General features: G+C 40.4%; 1 protein-coding gene across 2 annotated transcripts in view; it reads left to right on the top strand.

The window, feature by feature from the left end:
• LOC128426856 (zinc transporter ZIP11) overlaps nt 1-17,240 on the top strand; it is a 118,934-nt gene extending 101,694 nt beyond the window's left edge. For both annotated transcript variants that reach the window (XM_053413906.1, XM_053413907.1), the window contains exons 7-10: nt 14,874-14,943; nt 15,871-15,969; nt 16,077-16,235; nt 16,338-17,240. In XM_053413906.1, the coding sequence (XP_053269881.1) occupies nt 14,874-14,943; nt 15,871-15,969; nt 16,077-16,235; nt 16,338-16,416 (407 nt within the window). In that variant the 3' untranslated portion in view covers nt 16,417-17,240. The remainder of the gene's footprint in view (nt 1-14,873; nt 14,944-15,870; nt 15,970-16,076; nt 16,236-16,337) is intronic.
• Nucleotides 17,241-17,602: the final 362 nt, after the last annotated feature.

The raw sequence follows: 17,602 nt of genomic DNA on the forward strand, positions 1-17,602 counted from the left end.
TAGCTAGCTTTTATAATAATAATAAATAATGTATACAATTCACTTTTCATTTTACATTAAAAAAATAGTATTTTCTTTATTTAGGTTCTATATTCACATATATATATTATAAACATTGTCCCTGTATCAGTCAGGCTCTACAGAGAGCTATTACTTCATTATTTTACTATTGAAGAAAAACATTCAAATGTGATCATTTTGTCCATTACTGACCACATGCTATATTTTCCCAAGGGTTGAAATGCTGTCTGGAGCAATCAGTGAAATTGCAGATAATCTCACTGATCGCTTCAATCAGCATCGTCCCCTGTAACGTTAATCAAGTCAGAAAGGGGCATTTATTTGCAGCCCAGAAACAAAATCACAAGTTCCTGATAATGCTCCTTAAAAATAGTTATTTTACTTTTATTACTATGGTTACAAGCAAATAACAGCCTAGTTTTTTATATATGGATTTAGTGATTTTCTTTTCATATTTCCAAATACACAAAAGTAAGAATACCTGGTGTGTTCCGGTTTTTCGAACAAAGAAGCTCCTTTAATTAATGTAGATATTGCAAATGACGCAACATGCCAGTACACGTAGGAGGTTAAAGTTGCTATGGAAACCTATGAAGCACTGCAGGTAGGTAGTGGAGAAATCCTAAGCTGAACTGAAAACACTGCAGCTCTTGCATTAGCTGTAACAATAATATACACAGCATGTAGGTAACAAATATAGCATCATAACCAAGTTACATTTCATTTTGCTGAGTGTGTCTGGAGCATGGACAACAAAACACATCCTGCACTGAATCTAGTTCAACAGCTCAGGTTGATGGTAGACACGCCACTGAATAGAATCACTCGCTTTTATTCCTCACATGGATTTAGTGGTTAGATTATTTATTGTGACACATTCTGACAAATACTGTAGGTTTTCAAGGAAGCGTACACTGCATTTTTGAATAGTACATCAATCAGTCCGTCCCTGGAAGATAATTAGAAGCATCACCTGCCAATCACACATCAAACGTGAAGCCCAGGAGGATCAGCGTTCCATATTTCCAGTCTGTCAGCCATGAAACGACAGCTCACGACTTCATGTTCGATCGAACAAATGGAGATGATGACATCTATATGAGCTGATAATTAACACCAGTTCTCCAGAGTTTCATGTAGCTTACATTTTTGCATGGATTTTTTGTAACCCCTCTTGTGAAAGAGCTACGGCTGAGTTGAGAGCCAAGTGGACGTGGGCCTGCAAAGCCCACTCAGACAGTGTGTGGAGAATTGGCTGCACAAGTACTGTGCCGTGATCTTGACCGGATTTGCAGCCTTCCCTCCATCTCTCACCCGTATGTTTTTTTTAATGAAGTGTAGCTTCAATATATTATCTTACCTGCATTGTTTTCATCTCAGTGTAAGCTGCTCTTGAGATGTTACAATATGTCTCATGAGCAAGACATTTATGTCAACAGAAAGAAAATTCAGTGCCTTATACAAAGATATAAGTGCTTTACATAAGATAAAATGGCGTCATGACAAATAAAAGCAACATAGGACCGTCATTTAGAAAGAAATGAAAAAGATATAGATACAGAATTCAAAATACGTAAATAAACAAATAACATAATAAGAAACTAGAAGGCCGCTCTGAAAGTGCATACTTTCACCAAGGCTGATGCATTTTCTCGCCATGTCAAAGCAATTTGATAATTAACTCACTATCTTACACTTCCCATATTGACTTAAAGATCTCTAACTTGGTAGTTTGCTCTGTTACTCCATTATAAGCTGTGTGCAGTGTTATTTGCAGCATGCTCTGTCACACATTTAGGTTGTTGTCCATAAAGGTTTTTTCCCTCCACGCAGACAGTCAGACCTCTCAGTTTCAGGTGCAGTTGTGGCCATACCCGCAAGCAGCATGCAATGCATCTTTCTCTCTTTCGCTCTCTTATGCAAGATCTTTTGCTCTTTCCTCTGTGTACCTGTCACTCGGAATCTGTCACACATGAGAGTGACATCTGTGTGTGTGTGTGTATGTGTCAAAGCCTCAGTGCGACCGCCATAGATGGAATGAAGTCTCCTGGAAACCATGCAAAGAAAGTGGGACAAATTTCCCAGAACCACCCATTTGTTTCTGATCCGCACCAAACTGTTTATGGATCTCCTCTGACCCAAACCCCGTCCTTCCACCAAGTTTCATGGTAATCCATCCAAATGTTTTATGATTGTTTCACATGAGCACAGATGTCACTGCTTGTTCCTTAATAACTGCAGCATGTATTTGCAAGTACTGTATGTACTTAATTTATTATTATCCTGGGGAGCGCAATGCAAAGTAATAGTAAACTACTTATGGCAGCTGAAAAAAAAGGCGTTGTATGTACAATATTGCTGCATATTTAGGTTTACTTTTGATCAATTATTTGTTTCTATTGAAAGAAACGTAATATGTCACACAGCATTGATGAAAAGTATTTTCTCATTTTCCAAGCAGCAAATGCATGTGCCAAAAGATGTTGTATGCCCAAAACTATTCCTAAAGCCTCATATTGTCTAAATAAACCAGTAAAAACTTGCCTCAGTCTAAAGAACAAAGTGAGGAATCATTAACTTAACAAAAACTCTCCTATTTAGTTTCAGAACTTGTGTTATATGTTTTGCAAAAAGAAAATTCTGTGTGATTATACTTTATTGAATAAAGAGGGACGAGTGTGAGCGGAACTGTAAGCATTTTTGGGAATACTTTTATATTCGGTTTTGTATGTCTAGCAGTTCAATTCAGTTAGAAATGCTATGTAAACACGTCAAGATATATATAACATCCAAGTTAACAGTGTCCTCAAGAACAATAAAGCATAGTATTGTAGTAGTAAAACAGAAGATAGATGTATGTGCATGTACTTAGGGTTTCTGTGGGGTCTTCTAGTAAAAAAAATCTAAAATTCAATCATTGTAATTTAAGACTTTAAAGTCCAAATTTTTTTATAATATTAGGTACTAAGACGTAACATTTTACATTGTTAGGCTTCATTTACCTGTTTTAAATTTACCCCTATCTATTAAGACCTAGTGCAAACATACATTCAGATAGGTGAATAGCTTATTTAGCTTAATTTTGTCAATGTCCATTTAATTCTATTGTGCTTAAAAAAACAATTTCAGGTGAAATGTTTCGGGAAGTTTTTACTGTGTCTGTGAGCTGTAGCTCTTTTCTCAACGATACAAGTATTGGCACGCTGTGATAAAACTACAAACAAGACCAACATGGAGCTGATACAAACACCTTGGAGAAAGAATGTTGATACCTAGTGTGTCTGTAGTTTGCAAGATAATGTAGCATTTTGAGGGTTATTCTCTATGGGGCTACACCGTATCTTAAATTTAGGAATTGAGTGTAAGCAATTTTGGCAACTTTGATATTCCTTCATATAGGTCACATTTGAAAAAGATCTAAACTTTCATTTAATTTCATCATTATGTCTTGAAAGATTTAAATTTGAACTTGTTAAAACCGGCACAAACCTTGGTGCTATACATGAACACCACAGAAGAGGGGGAAGTAAGAAGGCAAAAGCTTTTTCATTATTTCTTATGTATTACATTGGCCTCACACAAGTACATGCATATGTTTCATGCAAGGGCAACAGAAAGCCCCTGGTGAAAATCCAACTTTGTAGTGATTTTGCATTCTAACATTTCTCACAAAGTGAGCAAAGAGCCGGCTTTATTATTTTTTATTAGCTTTGTCCATATATTTGCACAACAGTTCGAATTCCATAGGAACATGCTTTATCATAAATGCTCTATTTATTCAATCCATCCATTATCTATAATGCTTATCCTTATAGGATTCCTAAAATATTGACAAAATTGTAATGATGAGATAAGATTGATAATCTGCTTCTTTCTTCTTTCAAAGAACAAAATAGTGTTTTTTACCCTGTTCTAGTTTAATTTGTTGTTTGTTGCTCATACACAAATTGCAGCAGACGAGACCTCTTAGGCTCTTTTAAAGTACATCTTCACCAGTAATCCCACAGAAACTCATGCTCCGTGACACTATGTTACACCGAGACGGGTCCATGACAAGAGTTTGGTGACGGCCCATCAAACTGTGCAGGAGATTGATGGCTGCCCTTTCTCACCACCATTTGGGTTGATCCTTGTTAGTGTGATGGATGGAGCAAGGCCATTGACAGCTCCTGCTAACTGATACCTTGAGCAAAATAAGAGGCAAACAGGGATATCGACACATTATTGCTTTAATTGTAATATAATGATAAAGTAAACCATTTTCCAAGGTGTTTTGATTGTTGAAGCCATTTTTTCGATTCTGTCCAGATAACCTTGACGGAGCAGTGTACTCGACTTCACTAGGGGAGCTTTGTTTGCAACAATGAACTATTAATGTTGCCCTAAATAATAATAACGAGTCAAATTGTCACTTTCTCTGGTCGTATCTCTCCATTGTGAGGAGAGATTAACTGCTTCTTTCTCCCACATAAAAACGAAATGGTTTTGGATCATCAGACAGACAGATAGAGCCGTGTTAAAATGTCACATTGGGCTCTAAAATTGTATCATGAGCAAATATCATTTTTCCCTGACATTTCATTCTAAAAGAAAGAATTAAGCGCGAAAGTAATTGACTGCATACCAAAAGAAATATTAAAATAGAGACTCTATTATCTCGGAGAAATAAAAGGGAACATATATGCTTCTAAATTGTTTCTCTTTTCTCTAGACATGTAGGTGTTATGTGTTTTTAAAAGTTAAAAATCTTCAAGTCTGTAGTAAAGCGAGTTCCTCTTCCCCACAGAAAACACTGCTTCTAAAGATCCTGAAACATCTCGTCGATACTGCCCTGTCAACTATGTTTGCATAATGCACATCTAGCGGCTCTAGTCTGACAATCAACAAAGCCAAGTGTTTTGAACCCTATATGGACAGAATTCACCAAAGCCGGCTTGGCATGGGTTTGGAACATGGTTAGGTTATTGGACTCCGCAGCTTGGTAACGGCAGCAGTGGGAGGGGTTAAAACCGGATGTATTGATGACCCCTGTCGGTTCTGTTGGTGAAGTCAACTGAACAAACGCTCAAAGATTTGTGTCAATCCCGTTTAGCTCGTCCCTAGGATTTCTACACAGGCAAAGGGAAAGCTGGAAATGGTTGACCAATCAGAGCAGAGTGGACAAACTGACCAATCAGAGCGGACTGGGCTTTATCGGCAGGGGACCCTTAAAGAGACAGGAGCTGAGTTTCAGACAAGAGGCTGAAAAGAGGAGCTGCAGCATGGACAGTTTGAAGAAAGTGATGTTTTCTGAACATTAGTGCATGTAAACCTTTTCAAGTACAAACCCATCTTAGAATGGTGAACCTTAATATGAGCAGTAGAGGTAAAGGAGCTGGTTTGACTACGTTTTCATAAAATGTTGCTGCAAAAATGGAGGTATTCAAATAATGGTCCCAAAAATAGGCCAGGTTAAAAAAAAAGTAAAGTTATAGGATAAATTCTTTATTATTAGTATGTCAACATTCTTTCTAAGATAAACCCATAAACTAGTTTTCCCCCACTGATTCCAATAGAAAATAGGAAGACAGATTTTCCATCAGGACCAAAGTAGAAACACTCACACAAGATATTTTCATCAGAACATTTTTCAAGGAACTCTTTATAAACTGGTATGTGATGAGACCCAACTAAATAATTTCTTCAGATGCTGAAATTGCAGGAGATTAAGTCTTGAGTTTCATTGAGAAATGGGTATGTTGTGATCCGGTCGATTATGGAACATTGTGAGATGTGAGCTTTCCATCGCAGACGGGGGGGGGGGGTAAAATGCCAAAGAAAGAGCGATGAGAGGAATCTTTGATGAAACATAAGATGAAAGAATTTTGCTTTTAAATTGCTACGCAAAACCTCAGTTCTGCAGGAGGACTAGAGGCAGCTGAGAGACGCGAGGTACAGCCATGGAAGGAGTAAGGAAGAGGTTGAGGAGTAGAGATTAAAAAAGAAGAGCGATAGAAATGAGTGGCTTCTATGACAGTGTGCTGTCAGCAGCAGCATCGTCACACCCACTTAAAAGAGCATAGCATAGAACATTAAGGAGGAATCGGATAGGACCGGCAGCTGTGCACATGCAAGCACACACGATACACACACTCCTGCACTGTTGCCCAAAAGTAACTTGAGTTTCCTCTGGGGAGTGAAGGAAAAAAAGGAAAATATACACATACACATTTAGCAATATTAAACATCCCTAATTTCCTCCAGCATAGAATGAAGAGAATCAGACTCTGGAGAATCAGCTCGACCAGTTGTCTCTCTTTGTATTTCACAACTGGAGATTCTTTGAGCTTCTCAGAAATATTCTTGCTCTCAAATTAACATTTGGTCACAATTCACAACAGATCATTTTCATATTCATCTAACAAATCAGTGACCAGTTGTTCACGTACAGTATCCTTGAGCTGCAGCCACCCTCCCTTTCCAGGCTGGATTTAAAGTCGTATGGAGAAACATGTTAATGTCTCTGGCTTTATGGGTACCTGTAGGACTCTCAAGCCTCGACGGGTTGGGGTTATTGGAGAAAAATGAGTGAGAGAGGCACTAGGAGCAGTTGAAACTTGACCACGTGTGCCATTCTGCATCCCAAAATACATGCCAACATCTAACAGGCAGGGATGCTGCATGGTGCCACAGCTCGACCAGACTCTATATGTTCTCTTTCCATGCGTTGTGCTGTGTCACCTGTCCTGGATTCACTTTCACTGCATTTTGCCACAGGCGCAGTGAGCCAAACAGGGGTGCTGAGTTTAAGAAATCGACTCGAGACTATGCCTCTCTCCGAAAGCATGAAGACGGCCGACCAAAATATCTGACATTTCAAAAGTTCACCCGACCCTCCTAGGGCCAGATGGGAGCATCTGATTGCTCCTCGCTACCCCCTGAACACTGCACGACAAACAATGCATGATGAAGCGGAAACTCTATCCAACTGGTCAAAATCTGGCTCCAATGGCACAATGTATGCCCAGTTTGGTTTCTTTGGATTAAACTGTTCGCTGAAGGTAAAGTAATGTGACGCAAATGCAGATAATTCCGTACTACCAGTCATTGACTCAGGAGCAAAGATGAATATACACACACTTGATTAGTGGCACAGGCGTCACAGCAGACACTGATACCTGTTCCTCCTACTGCTGCCCGGTCGCCCGTAACCTCTCTCAGTTCTGTCTGAGTAAAGCAACTAAAGCTGGCTGAGGTTTTGGTTTTGTTCAATAGTGTACAAATCCATCAGATATTCATGTGATGGCCGTGTGCGCCTCCAGCAAAGACACTAAAAAATGATTCTCCTGAGTAAATGCTGACAGGCGTGTGGGTGTTTAGTGCTACCTTGCTGACTCTTAACTCTGCTTTGGAAGAAAAGGCTTTTAGCTCAGTGGACTCGCAAAGCCCTCCCCAAACCCCCCGCTCACATTTTCCAGCTGTGTAGCTGTACGAGACTGAACGTTTTATACTTGATCCAGAAGAGCAGAGGATGTATCATTTTCCACAGTTCAATCAGACCGCAGCATCAGGTGAACCTGTGATACCATTTTCTTGACATATGGAATTAAGAAAAACAGGATAATTCATCATTGAGGTCTGTTTGCGTCTTTAAAATAAGGTCCCGTTTGAAAAACATCTCAGCTGCCCCCAGGTTGTTCTAGTTTTTCTTAAACACCAGACACACTCTCTCTCTCTCTATCTCTCTCTCTCTGAGCTCATGTTTAATTCAAGCTTAGTTGAATGTGTTCCAATGCAGATAGTTCCTACTGGCCCCTGTGGCTTCTGCGCCACTGGTGGAGGATTGAGATGGATTGTAACTGGGACCCAAAGTGTAACTGAAGGGTGCTTTCTTTCAAATCATCACCACAGTATATCCGCCTCTCACGGGCTGCTGTGAAGATGATTAGAGGCGTTGTGGATTGCTACCAGATGTAATGACAGCCCTTAGATTTAGATGAAGTGGCCCCTGGGCTCCAGGGAGGTGCAGCTGCTGCAGGGGCACCAGGATACTGATCTCTTACTCTGTTGCAGAGATCATCTCTCCACTCTGTCTTTCATCTCCTTTTTGCTTCCTCTCACTACTCTTATTCTCTCTTTACTCTATCTTTAGCTTTGTCACTTGGTTTAAGGCTTGACTTCTGCTATAAATATTGCAGGCAGTGAGTGAGATAGAAAATAAGACAGAGAGGGCCATGATACAGTGGAGGAATAGAAAACTCTGATGAGTTGGAGCAATTTCCCTCAAGCCATTTAAGCTGATGAAACTTGAAGAGCACTCTGGGTGTACGTATCTCCACTAAGGCTGATTGGGCACTTTAACACAATATTGCATATACTATACAAGTATTGAGATCAAAGACATGTATCATATTTTCAATGAAACGCAGGCAAATATCCATTTGCTGATATGCAGTGGTTGAAATGAAGCACCAATAGATTAGAACAGTATGGCGGTTTGTTTATCTCAAAATGTCAAACAACTAACTTGAAAATCTAAGACAAAAATCAATATAGTGCAAATATTTAAAAAAGGTTCCTAGTTGTATTTTTTACCAAACACTCACAAACCAAAGCACACAGCCCTAAATATTATTGTATGGATTTACAAAATCTGGATTATTGATTTCACAAATTTCTCTTGATCATATTTCTTCTCAGATTAGTTTTCGTGCTAAAGCCTCCAAATCAATGAATCCTCCAAACTCACCTGCTAACATAAGCTTGCAGGAAGGATGGCTATTGGTCAGTTGGTATGGCGTGCTCCTAACATCTGGCCACACTGGTTGCATGTGCAGCACGTGACGGCTGCGTCGCTGATCTGCTGCAGCTCATGCTCGTCTTTTAGTCACACGGGGAGCTGCTGCATAGCTGCTATGTGAGCTTTCTGCTATCATCATTTTGTTTCCTGAAATGATAGTAGCCTCTCCACCCACCTAATGCTACAGCACTAGTATATAGTATAAAGCAAGTAGTTTTTCTGGTCCTGCAATAACCATGAAACCTGTTTAAAACAAATCAATGGATATCTTCAACAGCAAAAAATACTTTCAACCCATTACAACATCATTTACTTTTTCTTCAAGACATCATGCAAAACATTTAAAAAGTAGGGCTACGTTGTAGCACTAACGGGGCCGAGCTCAGGCAATTTCAAGCCTGTTGCAGTCGGTGAAGAGAGAACGATCGATGACCAAGCGCACGTCTCCGCGTTGCATGCGTTTTGCGCTCTGCGGCAAGGATAAACGCTTCACTTCCTGTAGCCAGTAGGTGGCGCTGTGGTCTTAAGACATGATGTCTTTGTAGATGTCATCAGGTCGCGACTCTTGTCTTACATGTCTAGTTTGGACTTGATTGGACCAGACCATGTCTTAGATACAGAAGCTTGTGTTTTGATGACGTGTAATCAAACTTTGACGCCACGCCACGGTCACACGGCCTTAAAACCATATGAATATCTTCAAGGGGGGGATGTTAATACACACATGTAGTTTGAGTGAGATAGAACCATGAACACTGAAGTTATAGCAATTTTGTGTTTCACGGCGAGTTGATGAGATTAAGAGGATCGTCCCAACGCAAAAATTTCACATGAACACAACTCTGATCCCATCTCTATATTGCCTTTCTTTTTTTTTAAATAGCCTTGTGTATATATAGAATTATCCCTACTTTTGGATATATTTCTATATTTACTCATATTTTTTGTCTTACTATATTTTCCACTTGAGCTGCTACTTTCTTTATTAACATCGACCCGCAGAGATGAAGAGCCCCTGTTCTCCACCATTTTAGACCTACGCATGAACGAGTCACAGACAAATAAATATACTGGTGGCATAGTGAACAGCTTTAAGTAGCACTCTATATCTCCACTCAGACTTCCATGGCTGTGCCTAAACAAAGGTCAACAAAACTTTTTCATGTTAAACACACAAAATCTGTATGGTTAGGGTTAGTGTCCCTATCCATATATAGTTATAGTGCCTGTATATTTGTATTTGCAGGTGTGAAGGCATACAGCTGATTAATGTATTTTATGTAGGGATATGGCTGTGTAAACTTAATAAAATGTATATATTGTTAAAAAAAATCTATATCCACAAACATCTTATAGAAGATAATAAAATGTGATATATATAGAGTCTGACATATGCATACCTGGAAAACCAAGAGAACCAAACTGGTGGTGCATGCAAAGGCCTAAACTGTGGCTCCATGACTCTTGCATGTGTACATCTGGAACCGTTCTCCGGCTCTGCAGGAAGATGTATCTGATACACTTTCTTGTGCTGCTGTGTCATTTGTGAATTTCCTCTACGGAGGAGAAATTAAAGTACATCTTCTCTTACCGTATCTTAAATACATCAACATGTGCAAGACATTTAGTTTTTCATCGTTTTATTTGGTGCGATACTATCATTGTGAGGACATTATAATTTTTTTATGATGTTTTGAAATCAAATTGTAAATCCCTCCATTAACCTTGACAGTCCACACAGCAGGTGGGGAAGGTAAAGTCAGCTCATTTGCTGGGGGATGTTGGCGCCGCTGACTTCTTCCGCCTCCTTCACAACCCCACAATGTTGCGGACTCTCTACCACAATGAAGCCTTCTTTGGTTTCTCTGTCTTCTCAGGCAGCCCGGTATCCTTGGGTTTGGGATCAGGGAGAACATTGGAGAGAATCTCTTCCTCAGTGAGCTCAGTTCTGGAAACATACGGTTTATATCATTGGAAGACCTCATCTTAAGTAACCCTGAACTTCTCCAGCTCCTCTTGTAAATCGTTATTCTACTTCTTCTCCTCCTGGAGCTCGGTTTTCAACTTCTCCTGGTGGGTCATATGACTTTGGCAGACCTCGTGAGAAGAAGCTTTGAGCCTCTCCAGCTCTTCTTGGAGAATGTTCTTTTTCATCTTCTCCTCCTGAAGATTGCTGTTGAACTCCTCCTGGTTGGTCATATGACTTTGGCAGAACTCGTGATGAGAAGCTTTGAGCTTCTCCAGCTCTTCTTGGAGATCGTTGTTCTTCTTCTTTTCCTCCTGGAGCTCGGTTTTGAACTTCTCCTGATTGGTTGCATGACTTTGGCAGACCTCGTGACAAGAAGCTTCGAGATTCTCCAGCTCTTCTTGGAGAGAGCTCTTCTCCTCCTGGTGCTCGGTGTCGAACTTCTCCTGGGTGGTTGTATGACTTTGGCAGACCTCGTGATGAGAAGCTTTGATATTTTTCAGCTCTTCATGGAGATCGTTGTTCTTCTTCTTTTCCTCCTGGAGCTCAGTTTTCAACTTCTCCTGGGTGGTTGCATGACTTTGGAAGACCTCGTGATGAGAAGCTTTGAGATTTTTCAGCTCTTCTTGGAGAAGGTTCTTCTTCTTTTTCTCCTCCTGGAGCTCTGTTTTCAACTTCTGCTGGTTGGTTGTATGACTTTCGCAGACCTCGTGATAAGAAGCTTTGAGATTTTTCAGCTCCTCTTGGAGAATGTTCTTCTTCTTCTTTTCCTCATGGAGCTCGGTGTCGAACTTCTCCTGGGTGGTTGCATGACTTTGGAAGACCTCGTGATGAGAAGCTTTGAGCTTCTCCAGCTCTTCTTGGAGAATGCTCTTCATCTTCTTCTCCTCCTGGAGCTCGGTGTCAAAATTCTCGAGGGCGCTAGTCAGTTGTTTTTCCACACCCATTCCTTAAAACCATATGAATATCTTCAGGGGGGGGGATGTTGTTGCACACATGTAGTTTGAGTGAGATAGAACCATGAACACTGAAGTTACAGCAATTTCGTGTTTCAGGGCGAGTTGATGAACTTTGATGCCACGCCATTAATATGGCGTTTGATGAAAAGTCACAGTTATCTTATGCCTTCATTATCAATGTCTTGAGACCCATTTGATACAGTTTGACATGGTTGAGGTCAGTGGATGAGGAGAAATACATCCAAGTGTAAAACAAGACATTTCCTGGTGCCACCAGGGGGCGCTGTGATTTCAAGTCATAATTTCTGTGTAGATGTCATCAGGCCGGGACTCTTGTCTTACATGTCTAGTTTGGACTTGATTGGACCATGTATGTTTGAGATACAGATGCTCGTGTTTTGATGGCGCGTAACCAAACTTTGACATGCCACGGTCACACGGTGTGACGAAAAATAAATCCCTAAATCATTTTTTATTTCCATTTTGTTGTGATGACACTCGTCTAAATTTTAAGTTGATCTGATGAAAGCTATACGACAAGTACATCAAAGTAAAAATATGGAATATGACCAAAATGGCCTCTAATTCCAAAATGGCGGGCTTCCTGTTGCATTTTTCATAATGCTCCTTGAGGCTTTTTTGTGCATCTGGTCATGATAAACATTTATCCTCATTTTCGAGAGGATCCGTGAATGCTAAATTAGGGGCTTTTCCGTAGGTTGAGCCATATTTGCCACGCCCATTTCCAAATACTCCAGAATACGTACATTTTCACCACTTTCTAATTTACTGCAAAGTTTAGAAACTTTTTGAGCACATTAAAGCCCTCAAAAAGCCAATTCATTTAAGAGAGAAATAATACTTTCAATTTCAATAGGGCCTCTCACCATTAGGTGCTCGGGCCCTAATAATTATGTTGAAAAAGTAATTTAGGCTGCCAAAAAAGCTGCTAAATCTTAAAAAGGATTCCATTTTTGCATCGAGAGCTCGCCATGTGACATCAGTAACCACAGGCTGCCTGGTAATTCAACAGGACCTGATTTTAATGGTATCTCACAATCTTGAAGTAGCCATATTGCTTCAGTGCACAAAGACATGAGTCTGTCTGTAGCAACATCTGCTTCCAAGATATATATTAGCTGTGATCTTATGAATATTTACAGTATCACTGTCTAATAGACTCATTTATATGTAATGACCTGAGCAGGTGGACTGCAGGAAATGTAAAACCTTGTGCTAACAAATACGATAGAGCTGCAAAACTCAGAATGAACTCATTGGCAAGAAAACGTGTTTTATTTGGTATCACATGTGATTCCAAAGTCCTGTGCTTGCTCTTATCTTGTTTTTGATAATAGCCAGTGGGGAAAGAAGATCAGGAAATTAGCATGTTTTAGCATTGTAATAACATGGCTGCTGATGGCATAACCGGACGTGACTGCTTGTCAGCGTTTGAAGTCGGTGGCATTCCGGTCCTCTGCTCCTTTGGATTGAAATGCAAAACAGCCTGTAGATCAAACTGCTCAAACACACACTAACACACACATATACGTCCTTCTCAAACACACATCTCCACACTGTGACCTTTTCGCTCTGAGTTTGAATGATGTTTACTTTAAGCATGCATGACAGGTATTTCAAATGAGACAAACGGAGTATCAGAGGAGAGGGACGCTGCTCAGGGTGTATGGAGTGTGTAAACAGAGAACAGGGGCCGACTCTTTACAGAATGCACAACGTTAAAAACCTGTCTTATAACCTTTTTTCCACCAAATCAGCTGCTCTTCTTGAACCAGCTCAGTTTGGGGAACCGTGGTGCCACTCAGACCCGCATTTCCACCCGTGTGGAGCAGAACCATTGGAATCAAGAATCTGTCATTAACGGAGGGCGTTTGCTCATTGCACAACAAAAGTTCACTTAGCAGTCGTAGTAAGAAGGTGGATTCCATTAATCACCTATAGTAAGGCCGTCACCTTTTCCAAAAATCAAGTTCAAACTAAAGCAGAGTATTTGACGTCTCTCCCTTCATCTGCGCACCGCTAACAGGTGAGCCCGCGGATTTGTTGTCATGGTAAAAGACGTTAATAAGCACCACCTTAATTTGTGACTCTCTTGTCTACGATAGAAGACCAAACACTTCCACAGGCTGCTTCACAGATGCTTCAGTGTCGTGACTGTACGCTCAGGGCAGATTTGCACTTTGGCACCTTAACAACGTAGCATTACGGACTTATTGATAGGTCAAGAGGATATGCAATAGGGCAAACTAACAGATGGTCCGCTGTGCTCCTAGACTGTGTGTTTGGAATTTGATCAGGTCATTACAGGTCAAATCTGAACCCCCCCACTCTTGAACGAATGTTAGAATTTCTAATAAAGAGCGACTTATCAACTGTACTGATCTTACAGATACTGTATCAGTTGGCAGACAACTCTTTTCACTAGTTTTTCATGTGCCTTCTTCACTATTGCCTTCTTCATCCTCTCTTTCCAACCAGTAGAATGTAACATGGCCATTGACATTATCCCTTTTTGCACTTTGCACTCAATTCCAGCTGGGAAATTAGTTTCAGGTGTCCAAACCTATTTGTTCTTGTTGAAAATCTCCCAAGCTTTTCCAACTCAGGGGGATTGGGTGGGCAAACTGAAACTGAACATGTTATTACCATGTTAGTGAAAAGGGGGAATCACTGCAGCTTTCTTGGCTCAGCAGTCTTGAAGAAGCCTTCCAAAATATATGATATCAGTTGAATCCTGAGCAAACACTTTGTTGTAAAGTCCCGCACCTTACAGAAAGAAAATCAAAAGACAAAAAGCAACTATTTTGTGTTTACTCAAAGTGAAGGATCAGTAGTTCAACAAATATGGCTCCATCCCAAAGGGGCTGCCTCTGCAGATATATTTTACCGGGATGAAACTTTAGTTGTGGTTTTATCTAGACGGCAAGAGCAACTAAAAGTATAAAGTGTAAACCTCGAGCCACAGATCCCCTTGGACTTTTATTATAAGTTGGTCACCATCTTCCATCTGAAAGAATATCTCAATAGTCTTCCCTTCTTTATTTATTGTACATGCTTATTTTCTTACTTCTATTCCTTGCCCACAAAGTTTTGAGACTGTTTTCTGTGTTTTTGGTTTCATCCACAGAGGGCTTGGCTGTGGGAGTTGCATTTGGAGCCATTGGAAAGACTTCATCTGCAACCTTCGAGAGCGCCAGGTAAAACGGGCAAACAAACATGAAGCAGACCAAATCACTTTTCTACAATGGCAAGTAGAACTTATATGGCCAGTAAATGGTGGCAGATGATGCCGACCATTGAAAAACAGCCAATAATATGTGCTCCATCACAGCTGGACACAAAACTATAAATCCAGTGATTGTTGTGTCACTGGAGTCGCTAGTATCCTCAAGATAGATAAATGTTGATTTGAAGTTAAAATATTTTGTTTCAAATTCATCATGGCTGGGATTTGATATTAATTATCAAAATGATAAACATGTGATATGGGGTTTCATAACTGTGCTGTATGCTCCTGACATCTAGTGGTCACATTGTGGTATTACAGAGAGTAAGTGGCACTTGGTAAATCTGGTGGTCATGGGTAGAGCTTTGGCCTGATCCCATTTTAACATTGACACTATGTACATTTTGTAGCACATACGTATTTTTTGTATACGTATTGTGGCATGGATCCCACAAGTTGCTGGAATGTTGGACACCAGGAAATGTTTGGCCCGGGGTTGGTGATTTAACAGTCACCAAAGTAATTAGGACTCATCTACTAGGCTCTAGTGGTATCTGTAGAAAAAAAAACACTCAAAAATTGTCAGGGGCAACAAAGTGAGGTACCTTCATCCTCCGAGGAACATTAATGTTTGTACAAAACAAATCGTTAAATTTGTATTTTGTGTCTGTGGTTTAGTATATTTAAATTTAGGCAGGATTTCATCAGTCCCCCTTATTGAAGTCGTTTACTGTGTGGCGTGCTGCTGATACCTGGTGGATGAATGGTGGTACTGCAGAGAGGTGCAAACCACCCCAGTGCAGGCTGAAGACGGGGATGTGATGAAGTCATTGAGTTTATAATATTTATTGTAGAAGAATAAATTATCTGACTGCTTATTATTTCCTCTCTCCCTCAGAAATTTGGCCATTGGTATCGGCATCCAGAATTTCCCAGAAGGCTTGGCAGTGAGCCTGCCGCTGCGGGGTTCGGGGGTCTCGGCGTGGAGGTCCTTCTGGTACGAAAAGACGCGTGTCTGTGTCGAAACACTCTGTCAGAGAACACAACAATTAAACACACAGCTCTGATTGTGCAGGTTCTTGACAGTTAGTGTTTCCCTCTCAGGTATGGCCAGTTAAGCGGCATGGTTGAGCCTGTTGCTGGGTTACTGGGAGCCCTCGCTGTCGTTATGGCAGAGCCTCTGTTGCCGTATGCGCTGGCATTTGCTGCCGGGGCGATGGTCTACGTGGTGGTCGATGACATCATACCAGAGGCTCAAGTCAGGTAAAGGAGGAAGATCTGCAAAAGAAGGAGAGAATGTGCACTCCTTTATTAACAGCTCACACTCTTTTTTATGTTTCCTTTTCTCCATCTTGTCGTCACCAGTGGAAACGGGAAGCTGGCCTCCTGGACCTCCATACTGGGATTCGTAGTGATGATGTCATTAGACGTGGGCCTGGGCTAATGTTGCCAGGGTAACCGGTGCAATGTCAACAGGAGCCTCAATGGCCACGTCGTCATGACAGTGATGCTGACCTCAGCTTTCTTTTTTCTTTTTTTTTTTAAAGGGACCAAATTGGGTGTTTTATTCTGAAACACTGTTTGTATGTTTTGTTTGAATTGTTGCTACTTGAAATGTACTGATTCAGAAACAGAACTATTTTGTTAAACACTTAAGGGCAATTGTACTTGAATGATTATCTTTGTGTGTTGATGACTATCGATAATGAATATACTCCTGATTGCAGAGCTGGTGAATGTTTAATGAGAGGATGCTGCTTTTGGAGTATAATTTGGCAGAGACTTGGTTTTAAAGCAAGAACTCTGTTAGGAATGTGTTTTTTTTTTTTTAAAGTTTGCATCTTCCAGTTTTTGTATTTCCTCATGATGGCAATACTTGAAGTCTGGTTTTTGATTTGATCATGTCTGGGACCATGAATGAAAATTAGTTTTTTTCTTCCTTAATTCTGCAAGAAAGTATGACGTGCTGAAAAATATGAAGTTCTTTATGGAACTTGTTTAAGCTCCATGTTCTCCATCCGACCATTTGTTACTGTGTATATATGGCAATTATTTGACTCCCTCTGATGTCGTATTTTAAGCCATTTACTTTGTCCTCTTTTACTAAAAACTCAAACAATATTCTCCCTTTCAACAATCTCCTGCCATCTGCAGGTCAGTCTGAAGAATAACACGTTGTGGCCTTCGTCTAATTATTTAAATGTTGTTGAAGTTGATGAATTATTTCGTGATGATTATTTATATAATTAAACAGCCAAGTAATTCGCAGTTTTCCTCATGTGATGTTTTTTTAAGGCCCTGAATGTGTTTTATCCATCTGCAATTCTACAGGCATGTAAAGGACCAGTGTGTAGGGCTTAGTGCCATCTAGTGGTGAAGGTGCAGACTGCAACCAGCTGAAAAAACCCTCCTTCACCCCTCCCTTTTCAAGCATGTAGGGAAAATCTACTGTGACCTTGAGGTAATGTCAAAATGCAAAAGGCAGTCGCCAGATCCAGGGTTCGGCTTGTCCTCTCTGGGCTTCTGTAGGAATTTTAAAGTTTTCTAACATAGAGGGTAGAGCTGGTGTTAAACCAAGAATGTATTGAAACAGACATTTCTAACCTCTATTAGACTAAATACTTCCCGTA

The sequence above is a fragment of the Pleuronectes platessa genome, chromosome 21 (assembly GCF_947347685.1).
Source record: "Pleuronectes platessa chromosome 21, fPlePla1.1, whole genome shotgun sequence".
NCBI classification, from domain to species: Eukaryota; Metazoa; Chordata; class Actinopteri; order Pleuronectiformes; family Pleuronectidae; genus Pleuronectes; species Pleuronectes platessa.